This window comes from Eucyclogobius newberryi, unplaced genomic scaffold (genome assembly GCF_026437365.1).
Source record: "Eucyclogobius newberryi isolate DKJ021-1_F unplaced genomic scaffold, fEucNew1.0.hap1 SCAF_18, whole genome shotgun sequence".
In the NCBI taxonomy this organism is placed as follows: Eukaryota; Metazoa; Chordata; class Actinopteri; order Gobiiformes; family Gobiidae; genus Eucyclogobius; species Eucyclogobius newberryi.
The window spans coordinates 30,455,830-30,481,268 of record NW_027315812.1 but is presented as its reverse complement, the minus strand read 5'-3'; the positions used below and the strand labels follow the sequence as shown (position 1 = coordinate 30,481,268).

The 25,439-nt window shown below is 43.0% G+C and overlaps 1 protein-coding gene across 1 annotated transcript in view; it reads right to left on the bottom strand.

The window, feature by feature from the left end:
• The window catches only part of kcnh2b (potassium voltage-gated channel, subfamily H (eag-related), member 2b), a 339,169-nt gene that overhangs the window by 37,420 nt on the left and 276,310 nt on the right, over positions 1-25,439 (bottom strand). The window contains exons 7-9 of the mRNA XM_072451211.1: positions 6,726-6,905; positions 1,634-1,737; positions 766-904 (exon numbers count right to left, since the gene is read on the bottom strand). Coding sequence (XP_072307312.1) covers positions 766-904; positions 1,634-1,737; positions 6,726-6,905 — 423 coding nt within the window. The remainder of the gene's footprint in view (positions 1-765; positions 905-1,633; positions 1,738-6,725; positions 6,906-25,439) is intronic.

Below are 25,439 nucleotides of genomic sequence, written 5' to 3'. Positions count from 1 at the left end.
GTATTAGCACAGTACGCGGTAGTACACATAGTAGTACCTGCTGTGTGTTGCAGTATTAGCACAGTACGTGGTAGTACACATAGTAGTACCTGCTGTGTGTTGCAGTATTAGCACAGTACGTGGTAGTACACATAGTAGTACCTGCTGTGTGTTGCAGTATTAACACAGTACGTGGTAGTACACATAGTAGTACCTGCTGTGTGTTGCAGTATTAGCACAGTACGTGGTAGTACACATAGTAGTACCTGCTGTGTGTTGCAGTATTAGCACAGTACGTGGTAGTACACATAGTAGTACCTGCTGTGTGTTGCAGTATTAACACAGTACGTGGTAGTACACATAGTAGTACCTGCTGTGTGTTGCAGTATTAGCACAGTACGTGGTAGTACACATAGTAGTACCTGCTGTGTGTTGCAGTATTAGCACAGTACGCGGTAGTACACATAGTAGTACCTGCTGTGTGTTGCAGTATTAGCACAGTACGTGGTAGTACACATAGTAGTACCTGCTGTGTGTTGCAGTATTAGCACAGTACGTGGTAGTACACATAGTAGTACCTGCTGTGTGTTGCAGTATTAACACAGTACGTGGTAGTACACATAGTAGTACCTGCTGTGTGTTGCAGTATTAGCACAGTACGTGGTAGTACACATAGTAGTACCTGCTGTGTGTTGCAGTATTAGCACAGTACGTGGTAGTACACATAGTAGTACCTGCTGTGTGTTGCAGTATTAGCACAGTAGGTGGTAGTACACATAGTAGTACCTCCTCTCCATTGCGGTAGATGAGCAGGTCGAAGGGGATGGCGGCCACCATGTCGATGAGGAACCAGCCTTTGAAGTAGTGCACGGCGATCTTTACGGGATGGCTCACCACCTCGTCATTAGTGTTCACATAGGTGGTCCTGAGGGAGCAGCACAACATCACAGGAACTATAGCAGTATTTGATCACAGTCTGTGTTGTGCTAAGGTTAATTCTGTCTCCATATGAAAAGTATTAAAGATCAGATGTGGCGAGAACTCAGATATGATTAAATCCACCTGTTCCCCTGTCAAATATTTCAAGTACAAGAATATGCTGGCACTTTAAATTAAGATTTGTAATCCAGTTTATGTGGAAAAAACTTTAATAAAAGACAGGTTACTGTAGAAGACATGGACGACGTGTTGCACAGGATCATATTGAAATATTTGTTTTAAAGCCATGTAATGTGTAGTGTTGTCATTGCTACCACACATTATAATTATAACTTCATTAGCCTTAATAAAGCATGAACAGACACTTAATTAATTAAGCAGTTAATACGCCTGAATTATTCGTTGTTCACATTTTATTGAGGTGTAACCTTGTGATGTATCATAAGCAACTGTAAAAAAGAAAATCTAATCCAGATAAAGCATTTAGTAATATTTCTGCTTTATTGTGTTTATTTTTTTCAGTCCATTCCCTTGTGCAAAACATTGACCTCAACTACAACATTTAGAGTTTGGTCACATTTCTGTAAAAGATATGATCAGATGTTTGTTATCGAGCGTGCGACAAGTCCAGGGCTAAATCATCGTCCACATCAGAATGAAACTGGACTTAAACGCACTCTGAGAGGACTGAAAAGTGGAGTGGAGTTGTGCAGACCTGAAGTTGATGAGGATGTCGATGATGAACATGATGTCCACAATGAGGTCCACCACGTTGAGGGGGGAGCAGGAGTAACCACAGCTCTGCATGGCCTGGTCCTCCTGCACAGACAGCACCACAGGCGCGAGGGGGAATTAGCTACGCACCAACATCGGGCTAAAAATAGTCTGTCGGAGGGATTAGCTCGCTGTAGCGCTTTTAAAACTTCATTTGCATCCGCTCGGAGGAACTTCAAAAGGGCTTCAAAAGAGCTACAGAGCATCTTCAGCGCATGATTTAGAAAGATGCAGTCTGCTTATCTCTGCGCTTGTAGGAACAGAAGATAAATACATAAATTATATACTACTAGTTCAATTGCAGCTATTACTACAAGTAAGACTAGTTCAACAACAATCACTACCTCAAGTACTACTTACTACTACTTCTACTACCGCATCTAACACTACATTTACAACTACTCCTAAACATTTCAACAACAACAACAACAACAAGAATTATACTTCTAATTCTACTCCCTACTTCAAATACCACATATTCTGTGACTACTACTACTACTTCTACTATTACTACTACCACTATATCAACAACTATTCCTAAAACCATAGATAGGTGCAGTAGTTTTATCTTTCCTCTCGGGGACAATAAAGTTTACCTTACCTTAAAACTATTTCTACCTCTACTGGATATGTGAATCACTCTGAACTGAGTCGTACACATTCATCAATCTGGACAGGCTCTCGGAGAAAAGACGCACTGTGACGATAAGACAGATATTTGAATCTGATTGGTCAAAGCGCCACAACAGCAGCAAGCTAAAAAGAGAAGTCAAACTGTTGTGATTGGTCAGCGGCCAGACCCCGGCCAGATGGATTCCAAAGAGTTTGTGATAAAACATTGCAAGAATAATCTGCTTGGCCACTTCTTGTACTTCTACTACTACTACCTACAGTACATATTACTGTTACAACGGCTACGACTACTATTACCTCTACTACAACGGCACTACTTTCTATTTCAAGTACCAATTCAACTACTAGTACATAGTGGCGTTCGGTGACTTTTATGGATGGACAAGCAGACCTGGAGTTCATCAAGAGTCAGTGGACAATAAAGAAGTGAAATAATAAATAAATAAAACATTGCAGAGGTGGGCTTCAAACACAGATCTCCCACATTATGGACAAGACCAATCACGTAAAATCACGTACCCCACAGAAGTCCTAAATGTGTGCTGCCCAGTGGTCGAGCTCCAAGCGCAGCCGGCCGCAGTGTCATTACCCCACAATAATACTGCATGTCCTCCCTTCTTTCTAACTGACCAGGACATTGTTTTTAAATACATGAACTCACTTCACCGCACGCTACTGCTACTACATGTCTACCACTATATTAACAACTGACTAACAACAACTCAAAACTAATTCTATAGCTTCACTAATACTAAACAACTAGAATCAGAATCAGAAAAGGTTTGTATTGCCATTGTCATTGAAAACGGGTGGTGGCCTACAAATGGGACGGTCCTTTAGGTCCTTTGTGTTACGTAATGTTGTGTAAATGTTGTAAATACTTTTTTTTTTTTGTCTATGTTTATAATTTAGTGCTTATTATATATTAGGCCGCCTGCTGCTAAAGTCATCTGAAAGTTATGACCAGCTGATCATCTGCAATAATAAAAAAGATGACACATGAATAGTGCCGTTACCTAGACAACACACATTTGCAGTTAGTTTCTGTTCTTTCTGGTGAATGCTTTTTTTATTTCAAAAATTAGTCACAGAGGCACAGAGTAGTGAGTAATAGTCATGTAAGCTACTTCACTGCAGTTCAGGGAGCCGCTGTAAAGTGAAGTGTCTGCAAAAGGGTCAAAGTTAATCCAATGTGTTCTTTTTGAAGAGCAGTAATGTTCTTTTTGCTCAGACTAAACTGAGATATTTCTGTAGCTCAATGTTTTACAATTAAACTGCCAAGCTTTCTCACAGGACTGGTCTCAACTGGACTCACTACCCCAAAGACCCCCCAGGCTTTCCAGGAGTTTCACTCATTATTCTCAGCAACACAGGATTTGAAGCCGTGCAACTTTTCCAGCGCTCTGCCTCATGATAACTGAACTCAGGGGGCTCTGACCTTACACTGAGGATCCGCTGAATCTGTGAATGGATTTATGAAACAACGATTGGACCAAATGGAAAACTCCTCCCTCAGACTTTAATGAAGCATTGACATTTGTCTACGCACCGCACGTTTAGATCGACCCAAATAATCCAACCTGACCCAGGTCAAAACTGAGAGAGATCTTTCTCTTAAGGGCCCTCCCTATGTAAATAAAGCAAATAATGTCAGTGCCTGATCCAGGCGTGTGCACAGAAATTATGTTCTTATTTGAAATAAAGCCTTTGATGTAACTGTGTGTCTCACCTTCCTTTCTGCCCCATGCACCCCGGTCAAACCCACTGATTATCAGCTCAGGTTTAGGTAAATCTCATTCATAAGTCACTTTGCATTGCCCTTTTATGGCGTTTTGGAGGCGCGGAGAGGACGCAGCGTGACAAAGGTTAAATGAGGCCTCTGGACATTAAGGGCAGTGTTTAAGACACACCTGGTCATTGGGGACAGTGTTTAGGACATACCTGGTTCTTGGGGACAGTGTTTAGGACATACCTGGTTCTTGGGGACAGTGTTTAGGACACACCTGGTCATTGGGGACAGTGTTTAGGACACACCTGGTCATTGGGGACAGTGTTTAGGACATATCTGGTCATTGGGGACAGTGTTTAGGACACACATGGTTATTGGGGACAGTGTTTAGGACACACCTGGTCATTGGGGATAGTGTTTAGGACACACCTGGTCATTGGAGACAGTGTTTAGGACATATCTGGTCATTGTGGACAGTGTTTAGGACACACCTGGTCGTTGGGAACAGTGTTTAGGACATATCTGGTCATTGTGGACAGTGTTTAGGACATACCCGGTCGTTGGGGACAGTGTTTAGGTGTTTAGGACACACCTGGTCATTGGGGACAGTGTTTAGGACACACCTGGTCGTTGGGGACAGTGTTTAGGACACACCTGGTCATTGGGGACAGTGTTTAGGACACACCTGGTCATTGGGGACAGTGTTTAGGACATATCTGGTCATTGGGGACAGTGTTTAGGACACACATGGTTATTGGGGACAGTGTTTAGGACACACCTGGTCATTGGGGATAGTGTTTAGGACACACCTGGTCATTGGAGACAGTGTTTAGGACATATCTGGTCATTGTGGACAGTGTTTAGGACACACCTGGTCGTTGGGAACAGTGTTTAGGACATATCTGGTCATTGTGGACAGTGTTTAGGACATACCCGGTCGTTGGGGACAGTGTTTAGGTGTTTAGGACACACCTGGTCATTGGGGACAGTGTTTAGGACACACCTGGTCGTTGGGGACAGTGTTTAGGACACACCTGGTCATTGGGGACAGTGTTTAGGACACACCTGGTCATTGGGGACAGTGTTTAGGACACACCTGGTCATTGGGGACAGTGTTTAGGACATATCTGGTCATTGGGGACAGTGTTTAGGACACACCTGGTTATTGGGGACAGTGTTTAGGACACACCTGGTCATTGGGGATAGTGTTTAGGACACACCTGGTCATTGGAGACAGTGTTTAGGACACACCTGGTCATTGGAGACAGTGTTTAGGACACACCTGGTCATTGGGGACAGTGTTTAGGACATACCTGGTCATTGGGGACAGTGTTTAGGACACATCTGGTCATTGGGGACAGTGTTTAGGACATACCTGGTCGTTGGGGACAGTGTTTAGGACACACCTGGTCATTGTGGACAGTGTTTAGGACATACCTGGTCGTTGGGGACAGTGTTTAGGTGTTTAGGACACACCTGGTCATTGGGGACAGTGTTTAGATAAGATAAGATAAGATATTCCTTTATTGTCCCACATGGGGAAATGTTTAGGACACATCTGGTCATTGGGGACAGTGTTTAGGACACACCTGGTCGTTGGGGACAGTGTTTAGGACACACCTGGTCGTTGGGGACAGTGATAAGGACACACCTGGTAGTTGGGGACAGTGTTTAGGACATACCTGGTCATTGGGGACAGTGTTTAGGACATACCTGGTCGTTGGGGACAGTGTTTAGGACACACCTGGTCATTGGGGACAGTGTTTAGGACACACCTGGTCATTGGGGACAGTGATAAGGACACACCTGGTAGTTGGGGACAGTGTTTAGGACATACCTGGTCATTGGGGACAGTGTTTAGGACACACCTGATCGTTGGGGACAGTGTTTAGGACACACCTGGTCGTTGCGGACAGTGTTTAGGACACACCTGGTCGTTGGGGACAGTGTTTAGGACACACCTGGTCGTTGGGAACAGTGTTTAGGACATATCTGGTCGTTGGGGACAGTGTTTAGGACATATCTGGTCGTTGGGGACAGTGTTTAGGACACACCTGGTTATTGGGGACAGTGTTTAGGACACACCTGGTCATTGGGGATAGTGTTTAGGACACACCTGGTCATTGGAGACAGTGTTTAGGACACACCTGGTCATTGGGGACAGTGTTTAGGACATACCTGGTCATTGGGGACAGTGTTTAGGACACATCTGGTCATTGGGGACAGTGTTTAGGACATACCTGGTCGTTGGGGACAGTGTTTAGGACACACCTGGTCATTGTGGACAGTGTTTAGGACATACCTGATCGTTGGGGACAGTGTTTAGGTGTTTAGGACACACCTGGTCATTGGGGACAGTGTTTAGGACACACCTGGTCATTGGGGACAGTGTTTAGGACACACCTGGTCATTGGGGACAGTGTTTAGATAAGATAAGATAAGATATTCCTTTATTGTCCCACATGGGGAAATGTTTAGGACACATCTGGTCATTGGGGACAGTGTTTAGGACACACCTGGTCGTTGGGGACAGTGTTTAGGACACACCTGGTCATTGGGGACAGTGATAAGGACACACCTGGTAGTTGGGGACAGTGTTTAGGACATATCTGGTCGTTGGGGACAGTGTTTAGAACACACCTGGTCGTTGGGGACAGTGTTTAGGACATACCTGGTCGTCGAGGAGGAAGGCGGCGGAGTACGGCGTGAGGATGGCCGTGTAGATGACCAGCAGCAGGATGAGCCAGTCCCACACGGCTTTGAAGGGACTGTAGTGCAGCACGGTCCATTTGTGGATGCGAGGGGCCTGAAGCTTGTACTCAGGCAACACGTCTGCACCCAGAGACAGCACCTATGGGAGACACACAAACAAGGCATGTCAAGTCTGCACCTGAGGGAGACACACATACAGCGAGGACACATCTGCACCCAAAGACAGCACATGAGGGAGGACTAAACTGGGCTCAAACCAGGACAAAACCAAGACAAGTGACTAAACCTGTTGTAATTCTTCTAAAACTGCCAATTGTCAGATTGTTCCGCTATGAAAACACAACACAGGAACATTACTGAAGACCAAATAGAACAAATAGATGTGAGGGGTTATTAAAGACCTTAAATCGTTAAAATTATTGTAATCTTAATAATGCAGGGAATTCTAGCATGAAGTTTTATCAAGTACTGCAACACAACATGAACCCAAAGTCACTGGGATATATTTGTCACCCGCCGCGACCCCTAACGGGAACAAACTGTAGTAATACAACATGGACACAACCATAGATTATTATTACACTGATGGTTATTTTGTATTTTGTACCAAAAAAGTACATTATTATTATCATTATTATCAAATTTGTGTTTTATTGGATAAAGCTCAAATACAAAAAAGGTAATTTTGTATAGATATTTAAAGAAAATTGTACTAAAAAATGTACATTTGACATTGAAAGCAGTGCTACTGGAACTGAATGGAATGACCTTTTTACACCTTATTTAGAAAATTAATAAAATCAAAGCGAGCAGAAACTCGAGGCTCTTTCACAGTAAAATACTTTTGGAATGATCCTATCATCTCCGACATTTCAATTGATTATAATCTTATCAAAACTGCCTTTTTGTGTGACATGTGACACACTGATATTTTTGCATTAGAATCATTACATTTAGATCCTTTGCCATCGCTATGTCTTATATGACAAACTGCTTTTTGAGCTGTACATCACTCAGTCTCCTTTAGCGAACAGCTTTACTTTGCATGGACCACATGGAACAGACAGTGACTTAGTAGAAAAAACTATTAGCACATTATGAATCAAAAGATGATTACAGAATACTTCAGATAGACTTCTTATCAGGATGATTTCCTTAAATAAAGCATTGCTCTTCCCTCACAGTACACTCCTCTTCTACAAAACATCTGGAGCCTGTTCCGCCCTAAAGACTTTTCAGTGTGTATCTCGTCTCAACTCAGTCCAAAAGTGATAATCAAACTGTTATCACTGAAGTTAGGCCAATATGATGTGATATGAAGTCACCAAGGAATCTCAGCGTTCTGGCTTTGAAGCAGACGTTTGTCACAGTAAAAGTTTTAGTGCGTTTGACTCTTTTCTGCAGTTCAATTTCCAACTTACTCTCTAAACATCTTCAAAATAAAAGAACATGACATTTTGTTTTGACTTGAAATCTTGTCAGTTTGGCCAGTGACAAACAAAGTGCAGTATATTGTCCCGACTTTGCGGCCGGCTGTAGGAAGAGACAGAATGAGAAGAGACAGCAGCGATGAGAGGACAATATCGAGTCCACAAAAGAACATGGCATGTGACAGGGCTTACATCGGGGTCAGGCCCAAATGCCACTGACCGCCACACGTCAAACGCTCGGGACTTAATGGACTGTCACTCAGTGTACAATAAAGAGTGTCGGTTTGAAAATGTCACCACAAAGCACAAAGACAGATATCTGAACAATCTAATTTAATGTATGGCTTATCTTTTAAGAGTGCTGTTACTTCAAAAATAATATGACTGAAGTGGAAGTACAAAGTAGACGATCTACAGTAAGCAGGAGATCGGAGCATTTCATACCAATCAGCCACTTTGTTTGCTATGAATCATGGGAAAACAACTGCCAAACACAAATATCCAAGACAGTTGTGTCTGAGTCATGGAGCATGATCAAGAACACAAAGTGGGCGGGGTGTGATGAGAACCACGTGGAAACAGTTGCATGAATATCCAAATGTGCAAACAGAACTGTTAAGCCACATGTGAACTACAGTCTACAGGCCACTACTGCAAAATGCAGCATGAGATCTATTACTGTGGAAAGATACAATTAGAAATTCAATTAAAAAAATCAAAAGGTTCAAACAGCCCAAAATAGAATGTTCATGTCGGCTGCACTGGAGCGTGTCATATGGAGTTACTTACACACTGTGACGCTGAGGAAAGTGTAATAAAACTGTCAATCAGACCTGGGATGCATGAAGACCTTGACATTGTGCTAAATGGATTAAATAAACCTACTTTACCGACTAATTCACACAAATGAGTGCTCTATGCAGTTCCATCCTGATTCGTTGCATTTCTCTGAGCACTGAAATTCTCTCTCCTCCACACATTTTGTCCCAGTCCCTGGTCTGTCTGCTCCAATAGACTTTTCACTGTTCGTCCTGATGCTTGGATTTCAAATACTCTGCCCTCTGAAGGAGACGGAAGACTTGGACACGGCCCGCGGCTCGGTTTGACCTGCAGACACTGGAGGTATTATTAGATGGTTTGAGGTGATAGGACCAGACTGCACAGTAAAGGGTTTAGCGTTCACTTGTTGACTTGATTCTTCAACTCCTCAACTGTCAATCAGGAAGAAAAAAAAGTGAAGTTGTTTCTTATTGGCTCTCTCTACTTAGTGGGCAGGATATCGTAAGTGTTGCCAAGTCCCCTTCTTTAAAGTAAATTTGGACTTCTTTTTTTGGGAAATGTTCTTAGACACATCTCAGTCACAGACTCACAGGAGGTATATCGGGGCCTTTGGGACACATGATAAAACATGTTCAAGTTTGTTTCACAAATATACACCCATAATCACTGAAATACAAGCTGTTAACTCTCTCATTAGCGCTCGTTCAGCTTCATTTAACTTGTTACTTATTTTTTGCTTAATTTTCTGGGGCTGGGATTGTGCCTTACATAAATAAATAAAGACATATAAACAACAGAGTGTATTTCCTGTTACTGTTGCTTCTTATTTATTTCCCCAACACAGTTATAATAAATAAATATAGCCGCAAGCGGCAATGATTATCGGCCCTCGCCACGCCGCCGCCATGCCGCAAGAGGAGGGGGCGCTAACGCGCCCCAATTGTCCTTTTATTACGCCTACTGCTGAATCTGTGACGCTGTCACATCTTCTCCCCTTTGTTTTACCATCAAAAAGCAATTTTCTTTTGAATTCTTGGCAAAATGTGCGGCTTTCTTAGAATAAAAATGTGGATAACTTTTGATGGTCCACCCCTGAAGATGAGTCTCACAAAATTTCAGGTTAATATGTCTAACTCCCTAAGAGGAGTTTGTGAAAGTCTAAAGTGTAAACATGTTCTGGCGATTTCCCCATTGGAATAACATGGGAGGTTTTGGTCATCGCTACGGCAAAACCATAACAATTATGACATGGGTCTCATTGACTTTTTTTGATGGGGATGACAAAATTGAGTTGTGTGTCAAATTTCATATAATTTCGCAAAACTAAATATTTAACCTCCATATAAAATCTGTAGGGGGCGCTGTGTCCAAATTAATTTATTTCACTTCAAGTAGGTTTAGGGCAAAGAGTTTAACAAATGATTCTAATTTGACACAATTCGGACTTTATCTGCGCAAACGGCAGGAATGTTAAATTTGGGAGATTTCTGAAATTCTTGCTACAGTTTGCGACAGGTATCAATGTCATTTGGATAACTTTTGATGTCCCACTCCTCAGTAGCATTTTCACCAAATTTCTGCTTTTTAGGGCCACCGCCCTGGGAGGAGTTCGTAAAAGTACGAAGTTTGGAAAAACTCCGAAGTCATGTTTAGCCATTTTTGAAGCAATATGGCCGACATTTGGTTGGGCGGACGGCGTTGCCGTGATAATATTTTTTACTTCTCTTGTCACCATCTACCTCTGCGCCAAATTTCATGAATCTACGATCAGATTTTTTTTGGGTCATTTCCCATCTCTCAATGCATTTTTGGTACATTTGGGGGCGCTGACGCGGCATTTTTTTTTATTTTAGAAAAAGGAAATAGCCAGAATGTAGAGAGGCACGATTTTTAGAGGTGTGCTTATTTTTGTGACTTTTTGTCAATGTTCACTGGGTGAAAAATAGGGGGGTTGGTCCCGAGAAGAAGAAGAAGAAAGAAAGAAAGAATATTAAAGCCGCAAGCGGCATCCAACGGCCCTCGCGGGCCGCCGGCCTTCCGACTCTGCGCTTTCGACTTGATAAAGATGGCGCCCTTATTGTGTGTTGAATAAAAAAAGAACTTGACAGACGGCGACACAATTGACATGGCCAATCCAGTGCAAATCAACACAAGTGTCAGTCAAATTTGCTGCGCCGCTGCACAGAGACCGTAGCACTTGGAATAAAAATATGGATCACTTTTGATGCCGCGCTTGTGTAGATGATTTTTCCCAAAGTAAAGCTTGATCGAGCTATTGCCCACGGAGGAGTTTGTTAAAGTGTGAAGCGTAAATGTGAACATTTCAGAGATTTCGCTGTTTTCCCATTTCTGACATATATTTGCGGGTCCGCCACACAGAGACCGTAGCACTTAGAATCAAAATATGGATAAGTTTTGATGCCCCGCTTGTGTAGATGATATTCTCCAAATATGAACTTGATCGGACAATCGCCCTAGGAGGAGTTTGTTAAAGTGTGAAGCGTAAAAATGTGGTGATTTGAGCAATTCTATGATTTTCCCATAAGGATAACATGGGATGTTTCTGTCATCGCTACGGTTACGCCGTACAAAATATGACTTTGGCTCTCATACTTTTGTGATCAGGATGGCAAATTAGAATTTTGTTCAAAATATCATGTCATTTGGAAAAACTCTATTGTTTATAGGCCACTCTGAAGGCCAAATAGTCAGAATTCTGGGAAACGTTTGCGGCTCCGTCGCACAAAGACCGTAAAAGTTATCCTTAAAATTTGGATAACTTTAGATGCCCCACTTGTCTAGAGGACGTACACCGATTTTGAGGTCGGTGGGCAAAACGCACTAGGAGGACTTCGTTAAAGTGTTAAACATAAAAATGTGGATATTCGAGAGATTTAGCGGTTTTCCCATAGGGATAACATGGGAGGTTTATGTCATCGCTACGACTACGCCGTAAAAATTAAGGCATTTGTCTGATTGGCTTTTTTGATCGCGACGCCAAAATAGAATTTTGGGTAAAGTTTAGAAAATTTTGGTAAAACTAATTTTTGACCTTCAACGTTAATTTAAAGGTCACTCTGTAGGGGGCGCTATCGCGCCCATTTAAATTTTGTCATCATAAACTGGTCCAAACTAGAAAGTTAAACAACTGATTCAAATTTGGTCCTAATCGGACTTGTTTTGATCAAATGGGAACAATTTTTAGATCTGCAATATCCCAAAATAAGTTGTCCAACTTTGCGGCTGCGCCGCACACAGACCGTAAAAGGTATCTCAAAAAATTGGATAACTTTAGATGCCCCACTTGTCCAGAGGACGTCCGCCGATTTTGAAGTCGGTGGGCAAAACGCCCTAGGAGGAGTTCGTCAAAGTTTGACGTGAACAAAATGGCTAACACAGCGTGTTTTCATTTTCAAAGGAAGATGGCGGGCATAGGGTAATTCTGGGGGCGTGGCCACAATAATATTTGTTTTTTGTCCTCACGAGAGGAATACGTGTTCCGAATTTCGTAGCTCTACGACAAAGTTGACCTCGGGGCGTCTCCCATAGGCGCAATGTATTTTGACTTTTGTCGGTGGCGCTGTCGCGCCATTTTTTAACAAAAAAAAAATGGCCCAGAAAAAACAAAATTTTTCGCCGATTTTGAATTTTGGGTAAAGTTTGGTGAGTTTTTGAGCATGTTCAGGGGGTCAAATTAGAGTTCAAAGCGCTGAAGAAGAACAGGAAAAATAATAATAATTAAAGCCGCAAGCGGCATCCAACGGCCCTCGCGGGCCGCCGGCCTTCCGACTCTGCGCTTTCGACTTGATAAAGATGGCGCCCTTATTGTGTGTTGAATTAAAAAAGAACTTGACAGACGGGGACACATTGGACATGGCCAATCCAGTGCAAATCAACACAAGTGTCAGTCAAATTTGCTGCGCCGCCGCACAGAGACCTTAGCACTTGGAATAAAAATATGGATAACTTTTGATGCCGCGCTTGTGTAGATGATATTTCCCAAAGTAAAGCTTGATCGAGCTATTGCCCACGGAGGAGTTTGTTAAAGTGTGAAGCGTAAATGTGAACATTTCAAGGATTTGGCGTTTTTCCCATTTGTGACAGTATATTTGCAGCTCCACGGCACAGAGACCGTACCACTTAAAATCAAAATATGACTAACTTTTGATGCCCCGTTTGTGTAGATGATTTTCCCCAAATATGAGCTTGATCGGGCAATCGCCCTAGGAGGAGTTCGTTAAAGTGTGAAGCGTAAAAATGTGGTCATTTTAGAGATTTCGCTGTTTTCCCATTTCTGACATATATTTGCGGGTCCGCCACACAGAGACCGTAGCACTTAGAATCAAAATATGGATAAGTTTTGATGCCCCGCTTGTGTAGATGATATTCTCCAAATATGAACTTGATCGGACAATCACCCTAGGAGGAGTTCATTAAAGTGTGAAGCGTAAAAATGTGGTGATTTGAGCGATTCTACGATTTTCCCATAAGGATAACATGGGATGTTTCTGTCAACGCTACGGTTACGCCGTACAAAATATGACTTTGGCTCTCATACTTTTATGATCAGGATGGCAAATTAGAATTTTGTTCAAAATATCATGTCATTTGGAAAAACTCTATTGTTTATAGACCACTCTGAAGGCCAAATAGTCAGAATTCTGGGAAACGTTTGCGGCTCCGTCGCACAGAGACCGTAAAAGTTATCCTTAAAATTTGGATAACTTTAGATGCCCCACTTGTCTAGAGGACGTACACCAATTTTGAGGTTGGTGGGCAAAACGCACTAGGAGGACTTCGTTAAAGTGTAAAACATAAAAATGTGGTAATTTGAGAGATTTTGTGGTTTTCCCATAGGGATAACATGGGAGGTTTCTGTCATCGCTACGACTACGCCGTAAAAAATTAGGCATTTTTGTGATTGGCTTTTGTGATTGGGACGGCAAAGTAGAATTTTGGGTAAAGTTTAGACAATTTTGGTAAAACTAATTTTTGACCTTCAATGTTAATTTAAAGGTCACTCTGTAGGGGGCGCTATCGCGCCCATTTCAATTTTGTCAGCCTAAACTGGTCCAAACTAGAAAGTTTAACAACTGATTCAAATTTGGTCCTAATCGGACTGGTTTTGATCAAATGGGAACAATTTTTAGATCTGCAATATTCCAAAATAAGTTGTCCAACTTTGCGGCTGCGCCGCACACAGACCGTAAAAGGTATCTCAAAAAATTGGATAACTTTAGATGCCCCACTTGTCCAGAGGACGTACGCCGATTTTGAAGTCGGTGGGCAAAACGCCCTAGGAGGAGTTCGTCAAAGTTTGACGTAAACAAAATGGCTAACTCAGCTTGTTTTCATTTTCAAAGGAAGATGGCGGCCATAGGGTAAGTCTGGGGGCGTGGCCACAATAATATTTTTTTTTTATCCTCACGAGAGGAATGCGTGTCCCGAATTTCGTAGCTTTACGACAAAGTTGACCTCGGGGCGTCTCCCATAGGCGCAATGTATTTTGACTTTTGTCGGTGGCGCTGTCGCGCCATTTTTTAACGAAAAAAAAAATGGCCCAGAAAAAATCAAATTTTTCGCCGATTCTGAATTTTGGGCAAAGTTTGGTGAGTTTTTGAGCATGTTCAGGGGGTCAAATTAGAGCTCAAAAAGCAGAAGAACAAGAAAAATAAAAATAAAAATAATAATATTTTTAGCAAAAACAATATAGCCGTTTCCACTATAACAACAAATTATACATCGTTTGAAAGCTCTAAGCCTTCCCCATGCAGCCATGGGGTGGAATCATCATTATGAGCGCTTACGCGCTCGTCACTCCCCATTCCGTCGGGATGCCCCGCCCACTCCCCATAGACTTCCATTGATTTGAGCAGATACAAGCATGGCCCATGCCTGCGGCATGGATTCTCGCGTACAGGACGATGCCAGGAGGGTTTTTGGAGGAATGCAGCGCTTCGCGCTTCTGTTGTCAACAATTTGTGAATGGGCTACGCCCATTCACAAATTGTTGACTATTTCTGTCATAGCAGGAGTAAGTATGCATGATCCATGCCTTCGGCATGGGCTAGTTCACTGTACTTGCCAGGGGCGACGGGGCGACAGTTGCAACGCTGCCTTCGGCAGCGTTGCGGGAGCAATAGGCCCTTCGCCCTGCTGGGGCTCGGGCCTAAATATAGCCGCAAGCGGCAATGATCGGCCCTCGCCACACCGCCGCCACGCCGCAAGAGGAGGGGGCGCTAACGCGCCCCAATTGTCCTTTTATTACGCCTACTGCTGAATCTGTGACGCTGTCACATCTTCTCCCCTTTGTTTTACCATCAAAAAGCTATTTTATTTTGAATTCTTGGCAAAATGTGCAGCTTTGCCGCACAGACACCGTGACTCTTTGAATAAAAATGTGGATAACTTTTGATGGTCCTGAAGATGAGTCTCACCAAATTTCAGGTTAATAGGGCTGACGCCCTGGGAGGAGTTCGTGAAAGTCTAAAGTGTAAACATGTTCTGGCGATTTCCCCATTGGAATAACATGAAAGGTTTCGGTCATCGTTACGGCAACGCCATAACAATTATGACATGGGTCTCATTGACTTTTTTGATGGGGATGCTAAAATAGAGTTGTGTGTCAAATTTCATATAATTTCGCAAAACTAAACATTTACCTCCATATAAAATCTGTAGGGGGCGCTGTGGCGCCAAATGAATTTATTTCACTTCAAGTAGGTTTAGGGCAAAGAGTTTAACAACTGATTCTAATTTGACGCAATTCAGACTTTATCTGCGCAAACGGCAGAAATTTTAAATATGGGAGATTTCTGAAATTCTAGCTACAGTTTGCGGCTTCGCCGCACCGAGACTGTGACAGGTATCAATGTAATTTGGATAACTTTTGATGTCCCACTCCTCAGTAGCATTTTCACCAAATTTCAGCTTTTTAGGGCCAACGCCCTGGGAGGAGTTCGTAAAAGTACGACGTTTGGAAAAACTCCGAAGTCATGTTTAGCCATTTTTGAAGCAATATGGCCGACATTTGGTTGGGCGGACGGCGTTGCCGTAATAATATTTTTTACTTCTCTTGTCACCATCTACCTCTGCGCCAAATTTCATGATTCTACGATCAGATTGTTTTTGGGTCATTTCCCATCTCTCAATGCATTTTTGGTACATTTGGGGGCGCTGACGCGCCAATTTTTTTATTTTAGAAAAGGGAAATAGCCAGAATGTAGAGAGGCACGATTTTTAGAGGTGTGAACATTTTTGTGACTTTTCGTCAATGTTCACTGGGTGAAAAATAGGGGGGTTGGTCCCGAGAAGAAGAAGAAGAAGAAGAAGAAGAAGAAGAAGAAGAAGAAGAAGAAGAAGAAGAAGAAGAAGAAGAAGAAGAAGAAGAAGAAGAAGAAGAAGAAGAAGAAGAAGAAGAAGAAGAAGAAGAATATTCCGATGCGAAAACAATGTTTCCCATTTTTCAAATATCATAAACTATACATTTTCGGAAAGCGCTCCCGCTTTCCTACCTCATGGTGTGGGTCCCTGGTCACTGACGGGTACTTTCGTTAATTTTGAGTGGGCTCCGCCCACTTTGTGTTTTTGGCCCTCTATACAGTAATAATGTTCAATTTTTGCATTACATGCTTATATGCACGGAACATGCAAGAGATGGGGAACGTATTCGTGAGCTTCGCGGTCGTCATCTCAATGTAAAGTGCTCGTTTAGTGCGCACTTTTGCACGGGCTTCGCCCGTTTACAACGGTAATGTTCCATTTTCCTACTACTAATTAGTATGCACGGGGCGTGCATGAGTGAAGGAGTGCGTTAGTGAGTGTTTGAAAGTGGGCGAGCGCTTCGCGCTCGATTTCGTGCGCACTACGTGCGCACTTTCGCACGGCCTTACGAGATTAATAGGCCTCTCGCCAGCTTGTGGCGCTCGGGCCTAATAATAATATTTTTAGCAAAAACAATATAGCCGTTTCCACTATAACAACAAATTATACATCGTTTGAAAGCTCTAAGCCTTCCCCATGCCGCCATGGGGTGGAATCATCATTACGAGCGCTTACGCGCTCGTCACTCCCCATTCCGTCGGGATGCCCCGCCCACTCCCCATAGACTTCCATTGATTTGAGCAGATACAAGCATGGCCCACTATTTCTGTCATAGCAGGAGTAAGTATGCATGATCCATGCCTTCGGCATGGGCTAGTTCACTGTACTTGCCAGGGGCGTTCGGCAGCGTTGCGGGAGCAATAGGCCCTCCGCCCTGCTGGGGCTCGGGCCTAAATATTCCGATGCGAAAACAATGTTTCCCATTTTTCAAATATCATGAACTATACATTTTCGGAAAGCGCTCGCGCTTTCCTACCTCATGGTGTGGGTCCCTGGTCACTGACGGGTACTTTCGTTAATTTTGAGTGGGCTCCGCCCACTTTGTGTTTTTGGCCCTCTATACAGTAATAATGTTAAATTTTTGCATTACATTCTTATATGCACGGAACATGCAAGAGATGGGGAACGTATTCGTGAGCTACTTAGCGCAAATGAGTGCTTTAATTTAAAGTGCTCGTTTAGTGCGTACTTTTGCACGGGCTTCGCCTGTTTACAACGGTAAAGTTCCATTTTCCTACTACTAATTAGTAAGTGATTAGTAAGTGAGTGAGTGAAGGAGTGCGTTAGTGAGTGTTTGGAAGTGGGCAAGCGCTTCGCGCTCGATTTCGTGCGCACTACGTGCGCACTTTCGCAGCCGTGCTTTGCACGGCCTTACGAGATTAATAGGCCTCTCGCCAGCTTGTGGCGCTCGGGCCTAATAATTTCAATTAATCTAGCACTTTCTGTGGACACACTAAACATCTTGGTGATGGTAAGTTACTATTGTAGCCACAGATGCCCTGGGGCAGACTGACAAAAGCAAGGCTAACAATCTGCGCCATCAGCCCCTCCCACCACCAATTATTTGTGCACTCATACAAAGCAATGTGTGTGAAGAGTCTTGCTTAAGGACACACCAACAGTTTGGACACAGCTGCGTCCCTGCAGCACCTGCTGTTTCTCTCCCAGGCAAACACTGACCACGCCCAGACACTGACACGCAGCAGTTCTGCCATCAGAGGCTATGCTAGCAAACGTCTATTTTTGAAAATATAGTATTTCACAATCAGTGTCAGTTTAGGGTTAGGTTTAGGAGCCAGTATATTGGTGACAGTTAGGGCTTTGGGGCAGGTTGTGCTGGCAGAACTGCGTTTGGGGTTAAAAAATGATGTTGCCAATCACATCCTGCCACCTTTACCGCTCGACCAATGACATCTCATGCCATTTATAAAAACGTTCTCTCCTCCTTCTTCATCATTCTGTTCACAGTATGGTTTTTCTCTGTTCCACGTTAGAGAGCGTGCACGTGCCCTCAGACGTGCACGTTTGTAAGGGTGCACGTGCACTTAAACGTGCCTTCAGACGTGCACGTTAGCGAGCGTGCGTGCACGTGCCCTCAGACGTGCACGTGCCCTCAGACGTGCACGTGCCCTCAGACGTGCACGTGCCCTCAGACGTGCACGTTTGTAAGCGTGCACGTGCCCTTAGACGTGCACGTTAGTGAGCGTGCACGTGCCCTCAGACGTGCATGTTAGTGAGCGTGCTTGCACGTGCCCTCAGACGTGCACGTGCCCTCAGACGTGCACGTTAGTGAGCGTGCGTGCACGTGCCCTCAGACGTGCACGTGCCCTCAGACGTGCACGTGCCCTCAGACGTGCACGTTAGTGAGCAGCTCTGACACGTCTCATTAGAACAGAACAAAGACTCACAGTCCTCCAGCTCTCATTCTCTCCTCTTCGTCTTTCTGTCTTGCTCTCTCTCTCCTTCTTCCCTCCTCTCTGTTTCTGTCTCTCCCTTTAACCCCCTTCTTTCTCTCATTATTATGCATTCATTGCATTGTTATTAGCCTTTATTCATGCTCTTGAGTTTGGAATCTCATGTTTTCAGTGTAATTCACAAATTCAAAAATTTCACAGAATACTGGCTTTCACATTTCCAGGTCTCAGCACGCAGTTGGACTGATCGTGATTAGACAGAAGAACTTCATATAGCGAGTCTGGCGTTTCTGACGGTGAGAAGGGGGAGGATGCAAATCTAGGAATGTTTTTGATGACGGAAAAATATTAAAACATGGTTAAAAGCTAAAGAAAAAAATCTGTTTTGCATTATATCTGTCCTTTAATGGCTTAATAAAACTTTAAATGTTTGTATTATGATTTTCGAATTTGTATAATCATTTTAATGTGTAACTTTGCTTTATCATTGTCCATGTGAGTCACTCTGGCAGCGGCTTAGATCACTATGGCAGCCTGAAGCAGAGTCTGTGTCAGGCTCACACACTGAGCTGCGCGGGCCATTTGGAGAGCCAACAGCAGGACAAATAACACCTAAACCCACATGAAGCTCTGGCTCCACTCATCACACACTCCCATGTCAAATACTCACTGAACTTCCCTTTCCCACAAATGCACTGATTCAACTTTCTATTAGAGCAAAGAACTGCATGATCCAGACGGACAGAGAGACAGTGTGCACCAGGAGAGAACAAGTGACACAGCAGTGGGACGCTGCAGTGGGACGCTGCAGTGGGACGCTGCAGTGGGACGCTGCAGTGGGACGCTGCAGTGGGACGCTGCAGTGGGACGCTGCAGTGGGACGCTGCAGTGGGACGCCGCGGGGCACCCTCCGAGCCGGGGAGATGAGCACAGTGGTGGAAGAAGTACTCAATTATATAAATATACAATATACTATAAATAAATATACAATTATGAGTAGCACAGCAAAATCTACTTAAATAAAGTAAATAAAAAAACTAAACTTTTTTTCAAGCAGCATAGATACTGCACAATCCCATTTAATCTAGCACAGTCCAGAGCCTTGTCACAAAAATGAGCAGCTCGAACATTTATTTTGTTCTATAAAATAGAAGGGGAAACTTACTCTATATCGCAGTATGTAGGTGTCGGAGGAATAGCCCTCAGCTGGTTTAAATCCTATTTATCTGATAGGTACCAATTTGTTAATGTAAACCAGAGCTCCTCACCTTGCTCCAAGGTAATTTACGGTGTGCCACAGGGTTCAGTACTTGGTCCAATTCTGTTTACTCTTTATATGCTGCCATTAGGCAACATTATCAGAAAGCATGGCATTAACTTCCACTGCTATGCAGATGACACTCAGCTGTATTTATCAATGAAACCTGATCAGAGCGATCAAGTAGACAGACTTAGTGCTTGTGTGACGGAGATAAAAACCTGGATGACACTAAACTACCTGCTTCTTAACCCTGAAAAAAACGAGGTCATTGTGCTTGGCCCTAAACACCTACGAGACGCTCTATCTGAGCAGATAGTCACACTGGACAATGTCAGTGTAGCCTCCAGTTCTACTGTAAGAAACCTCTGAGTCTTATTTGACCAGGAGCTCTCATTTAAAGCTCATATAAATCAAGCTTGTAAAACAGCCTATTTCCATTTGCGCAACATCGCCAAAATCAGAAGAATCCTGCCTAAAAGTGATGCCTAAAAACTTATCCATGCATTTGTAACGACTAGATTAGACTACTGTAACTCCCTGCTTGCAGCGTGTCCTAAAAGCTCCATAAAAAGCTTTCAACTGGTTCAAAATGCAGCAGCAAGATTACTAACAGGAACAAAAAGAAGAGAGCACATTACGCCAGTGCTGAAGTCTCTTCACTGGCTCCCCGTCGAGTCTAGAATCAAATTCAAAATTCTACTCTTGACCTACAAAGCCATAAATGACATGGCCCCATCCTACCTCAAAGATGCTATAGAACCATATCATCCAAACAGAGCTCTTCGCTCTCAGAATGCTGGCCTTCTGGTGGTCCCAAGAGTCTCTAAAAGTACTGTAGGAGGTAGAGCATTTAGCTACCAAGCTCCTGTGTTATGGAATCAGCTCCCGACCCATGTTAAATATGCTGACACAGTCTCTTCATTTAAGTCCAGGCTTAAAACGTTCCTCTTTGAAATGGCTTATGGTCAGACCAGTTAGGAACAGAAACATAAACCCACAGCTTTAGCTACGCTGCCCTAGGAGTAACTATGCTGGGGGAAGTATGACAGCTTGAGCACTATCCTCTTCTTCTGACTACTTATTCTATCAATCAATATTTAATTTTTAATTCCACTTGCAAACTCTTCACCGCCTTCTTTTTCTTTTCTCACTCCTGAGGACCTGTGGAAGTGGTCCTTGCCCCGTATGGACGGTCCCTCATCTGCCTGAAGAGTGGGTCCAGCTCCAGTCTCCCTCACGTCCGTCTGTGAGAGTGAGATCTCTCCTTCATCTGGAACTCCTCCAGGTTTCTACTTTTTCCCAAGGAGGTTTTTTGTAGTTTTTCCTGGCCGAGAAGGAGGGTCTAAGGACTGAGGACTCTGGGACATCGTCCCTCGCCACCACAGACATTGTTAATTCATTTTTCACTGTCGCCCTCAGAGGCAACTGTTGTTGTGATTTTGGGCATTACAAAAATAAATTGAATTGAATTGAATTATCATATTGTAGAATCTAAAAACGTATATATCATATTTTATATTAAACCATAACAATGGAGATGTTACTTTTGCTGTAGAGGTCACTCACTGGACATGAGCTTGTCTAAATATTAGGTTATAAATCAGAACTTTGTTGGTCAGCTCTTCATTTCACTTTGAACAGCTGCATGTACAACCCATGTAAACAGGCATGTAAATGTGAGCTCCTGCAGGCGTTCAGTCCTCAGAGCAGAAGTGACGCAGGCCCTTTATCTCCACAGCTGCTTCACTGAGCACTAGTCTCTTGTGGACACTCTCAAATCCACACACACTTGAATGCATCACTACATATGAACTCGGTCGTATTATCCAGCTGACAACAATCTGAGAAGAGCTGGAGCGTAAATGATGTAGAAATAATGTAACATCTATATATTTAGGCCATTAAATAAACAACTCCTATTCCTTAATTTGAAGCAGGAATTGACAGTGTACTTTAATTGGAAATAGCAACAATTTCATAACAATTGAAAACATTTAAATTAATACAAAATGTCAAAGGCAAGCCATTTACAGTGACTCGAGCGTTATTGGTTATGGCTGCATTCACTTTTTGTTTCAAATCCCAAGCAGACACTCATTCATTAATTTTCTACCGCATGTTCCCATTCGGGGTGGTGGGTGACTGGAGCCTGTCCCAGTGACTCTGGGCCTTAGGCGGGGTTCACCCTGGACAGGGTCCAGCTCATCGGAGAGTCAGTTAAACCCAAAATACAGTTTATTTAAGGACAATAAATCAGTTTGATAATTATGATTACTTTCCTCCACTATGTTGTGCGCGGTGATCAGTTCCCCCTCTCAGCACAGTCAGTAAATCACACCTGACTGAACAGCCTTCTGCCTGTGACCTCCAGTGACCCTTTTACAGACATCTGATGATTTGGGCCCTGAATAGGTTCAAACCTGATAAAACAAACTGAGCAGATTACACAAATGTGAGTAAAAGATGAACCTCAACTGCATGTCAGAAATGTGATGTTAAGCAAATTTCATCTCTGGATCCTTTGGCAGTTCTAGCTAGAGACAAGTGTGGGCATTGCCCACCCAAACTCATGTCTTGCCATCCCAATCAAAATCTGGTCTTGTTATTTCATTGTTGTGCTGTTTGATTTATAAAATAACTTTGATCTCAATGGGTTCTTAACTGTTTAGAAGTTTTCTGTCAGCCCACCAACGTTGAGGGCCCTGCTGTGGGTCTACATCCAGACCAGGCTCACGTCAGACTGATTTGTGTCACTCTGAATTGAGTTCTACACGTTTATTAATCTGGAAAGCTCTCGCTAGAAGCCATCAGGGAAAAGGCAAAAAGTTGTGCTGAATATTTGATGCTGATAAATCCAGTTGCGAGAAAAGCACAGATATATTTTCCTCCACAAATGCACAAAGCACCTGAATGTGCATGATTAAAAAACAAGAATAATCTGTAATTCTGCTAAAATAAACTGAATTATGTCTTTTGGTGCTGCCATGTTGGTTTTGGGTTGTTTTGGGCGCTTCATCTTTGGCACTAGCCAAACCCCAATGCTGCCCTGTGATTGGTCTGGATTTCTGCTGGTTTTGGAACCGACAGCCAAGAGCCAGATGGATTCTCTAAAATGTTGTGAGAAATCCTCATGCTGGCCAGTTTAACTCCATCATTTCAAAATAATCAAATTGCATGTCAAGTGATGCAGTGTGCCAAGGCTTCTGAGATCTCCAGAGGGACACATCCTAAATCTGGCCCACCCGCTTCAAAGTCCGCTGTTTCCAATTCATTTCTTCCATAGATAAATAAAAAAATGATAAAGTTTCTGAAGGTTCTGCCTGAGTTTGGCCTGAGGAGGTCTGGATCTTAGGCTAGCCTAAGGAATAAAACAAATTGCAACCTAAAAAATTAGGTAAATGAGGAATCAATATTAGAATATGGTCGAATGAGAAAAGGTTATGTTTGTGCAGTGGTGGGCCTTCTCTGCTAGCCTAAACATAATCAGAATATAATTTTAAATATATATATATTTTCTCACAAATATTTATTAAATGATTCCCAGAGTAAGAGTTATACTCCTCATTTCATGGCTTTCCTCTTAGTTGCACTGCTTCTGCCCCAGGTTGAGATTTGGAGGCTGGTCTTATGTTAGATCTTTTATCCAATCAAATTCAGCCATCATGTGTTGCCAGGGGTCTGAAATCTGCCCTCAGACCTTCAGACTCAACAGAGCTGGTGCTTGTAGTTTAAAGCGAATGGAAATTAAAATTATGTGTCAACCAATCAGCTTTAGAGTTGGCTCTTGTACGTCTGCTGGCTGTTACACAGGAGCCAGCTAGCAGGTGTAGCACGTGCACGATTACCAATATTGAGAGGCAGGTCCTATGGGCGGGTCTATGCAGAACCTCAGAACGAGGAAACTGAATTTGATAAAGAATTGAATTTGCGTACTACTAAGCAGTTTTTTCACCCCACAATGGCGGAAGGAGGAAAATATATCAATTTGGTTGAGGATATAATTATAACGCCTTTTCAAGACGCTGCGAGACAGGCAATGTAGTGTCTGGGCTCCAGAATGGTGATAACGCCCTGTCTCTAACCGCAAGTGCGTAACGGTACCGCAACGGAGCGGGCAACAGAGCTGGCAACACGCAGAGCAATGAAGCTGCACAATGAAAAGGTAAAGTAAAACAGAGACATATTGAACTTAGTTGAACTGTACTGTATTGTACTCTTCCCCTGCAATTCAAGGTGATGCAACGCCTGGTTAAACTGCGTTTCTGTCTAAATGTATAGTGTCTAGAGCTATGGCATCATAATGATGGTAATAAGAGGTGGATTAATTTGGGTGGGACTGTGTAGGACCTCAAGGCCTAAGCTCCAGACCCACGGCCCGCCACTGGGTTTGTGTAATACAGAACATGACTTTCCCTCCTCCTCCTCTCGCTCCAAGTCAGGCTCTCTGAGGGTGACATATTAGATCGGATGTTCCCTTAATCCCCGCCGCACAGAGCGAGTTACAGAGCGGGTTACAGAGCTGTGTGAGGCTTTTGTCCCTGGTGCTTTGGCTGTCTCTGTCCTCACCTCTGCGAGTCTAAGCTGCCTCACACACCCAGACCTCCACTAACAGAGCGGGGAGTGGGTTTTTAGCATTAAGAAACAGCACATGTTAAAATGGTTATGATCACATTCTGAATCTTAAAAGAGCAATAGTGTTCAGTTATGACTATCTTTATTACAACCTTAAAATATCTATAAAATCCAAAAGTAGTCATAAGGAATCAGAAGAAACATAAATTAAGTTAGGTTTTTGAGGATGGATCAACATTACAAAATGTAAAAGGTAATACAAATAGAATACTTTAAAATGGCGATTTCTTTGTAGTGAATTATTCAAAAGGCTATAGATTTGAGAATGGTGGCGTGGTCTGATGACGCAGACGTACTTTGGTCTATTTTAGCAGATTTACGGACTACTTTCTTGAAAAACGTCCCCCAAAAATGTTGTTCTCGATATTCCACCTGGCTATAAAGCTTGGACTCAATATTATGATCCAATTTTCAATCTTTGAAAATCTTCTATTTTTAATCCTTCAGATGAATGCCTGAATCTGTGCAGTAGTTTGTGTCGGTGACACTTTGTGCACTTGAACGCAGCTCCAAACTACATACACATATTAATTAGGCAAGGCAAGTTTATTTGTAGAGCACAATTCAAAGTGCTTTATACAACAGGAAAAAATGCTTCAAAATCAGAAATCACAAAACCTTAATTTCTATTCATTCAATTGTAGAAAAAGCTTCAGTTGTAGTCATCTGGACTCAGTTTGAAAAAAATAGACGTTTCGACTCTCATCCAAGAGTCATTGTCAATAAAAGAATTTAGATCGAGAACTCCGATATTAATACTGTTCTGTGGTAAG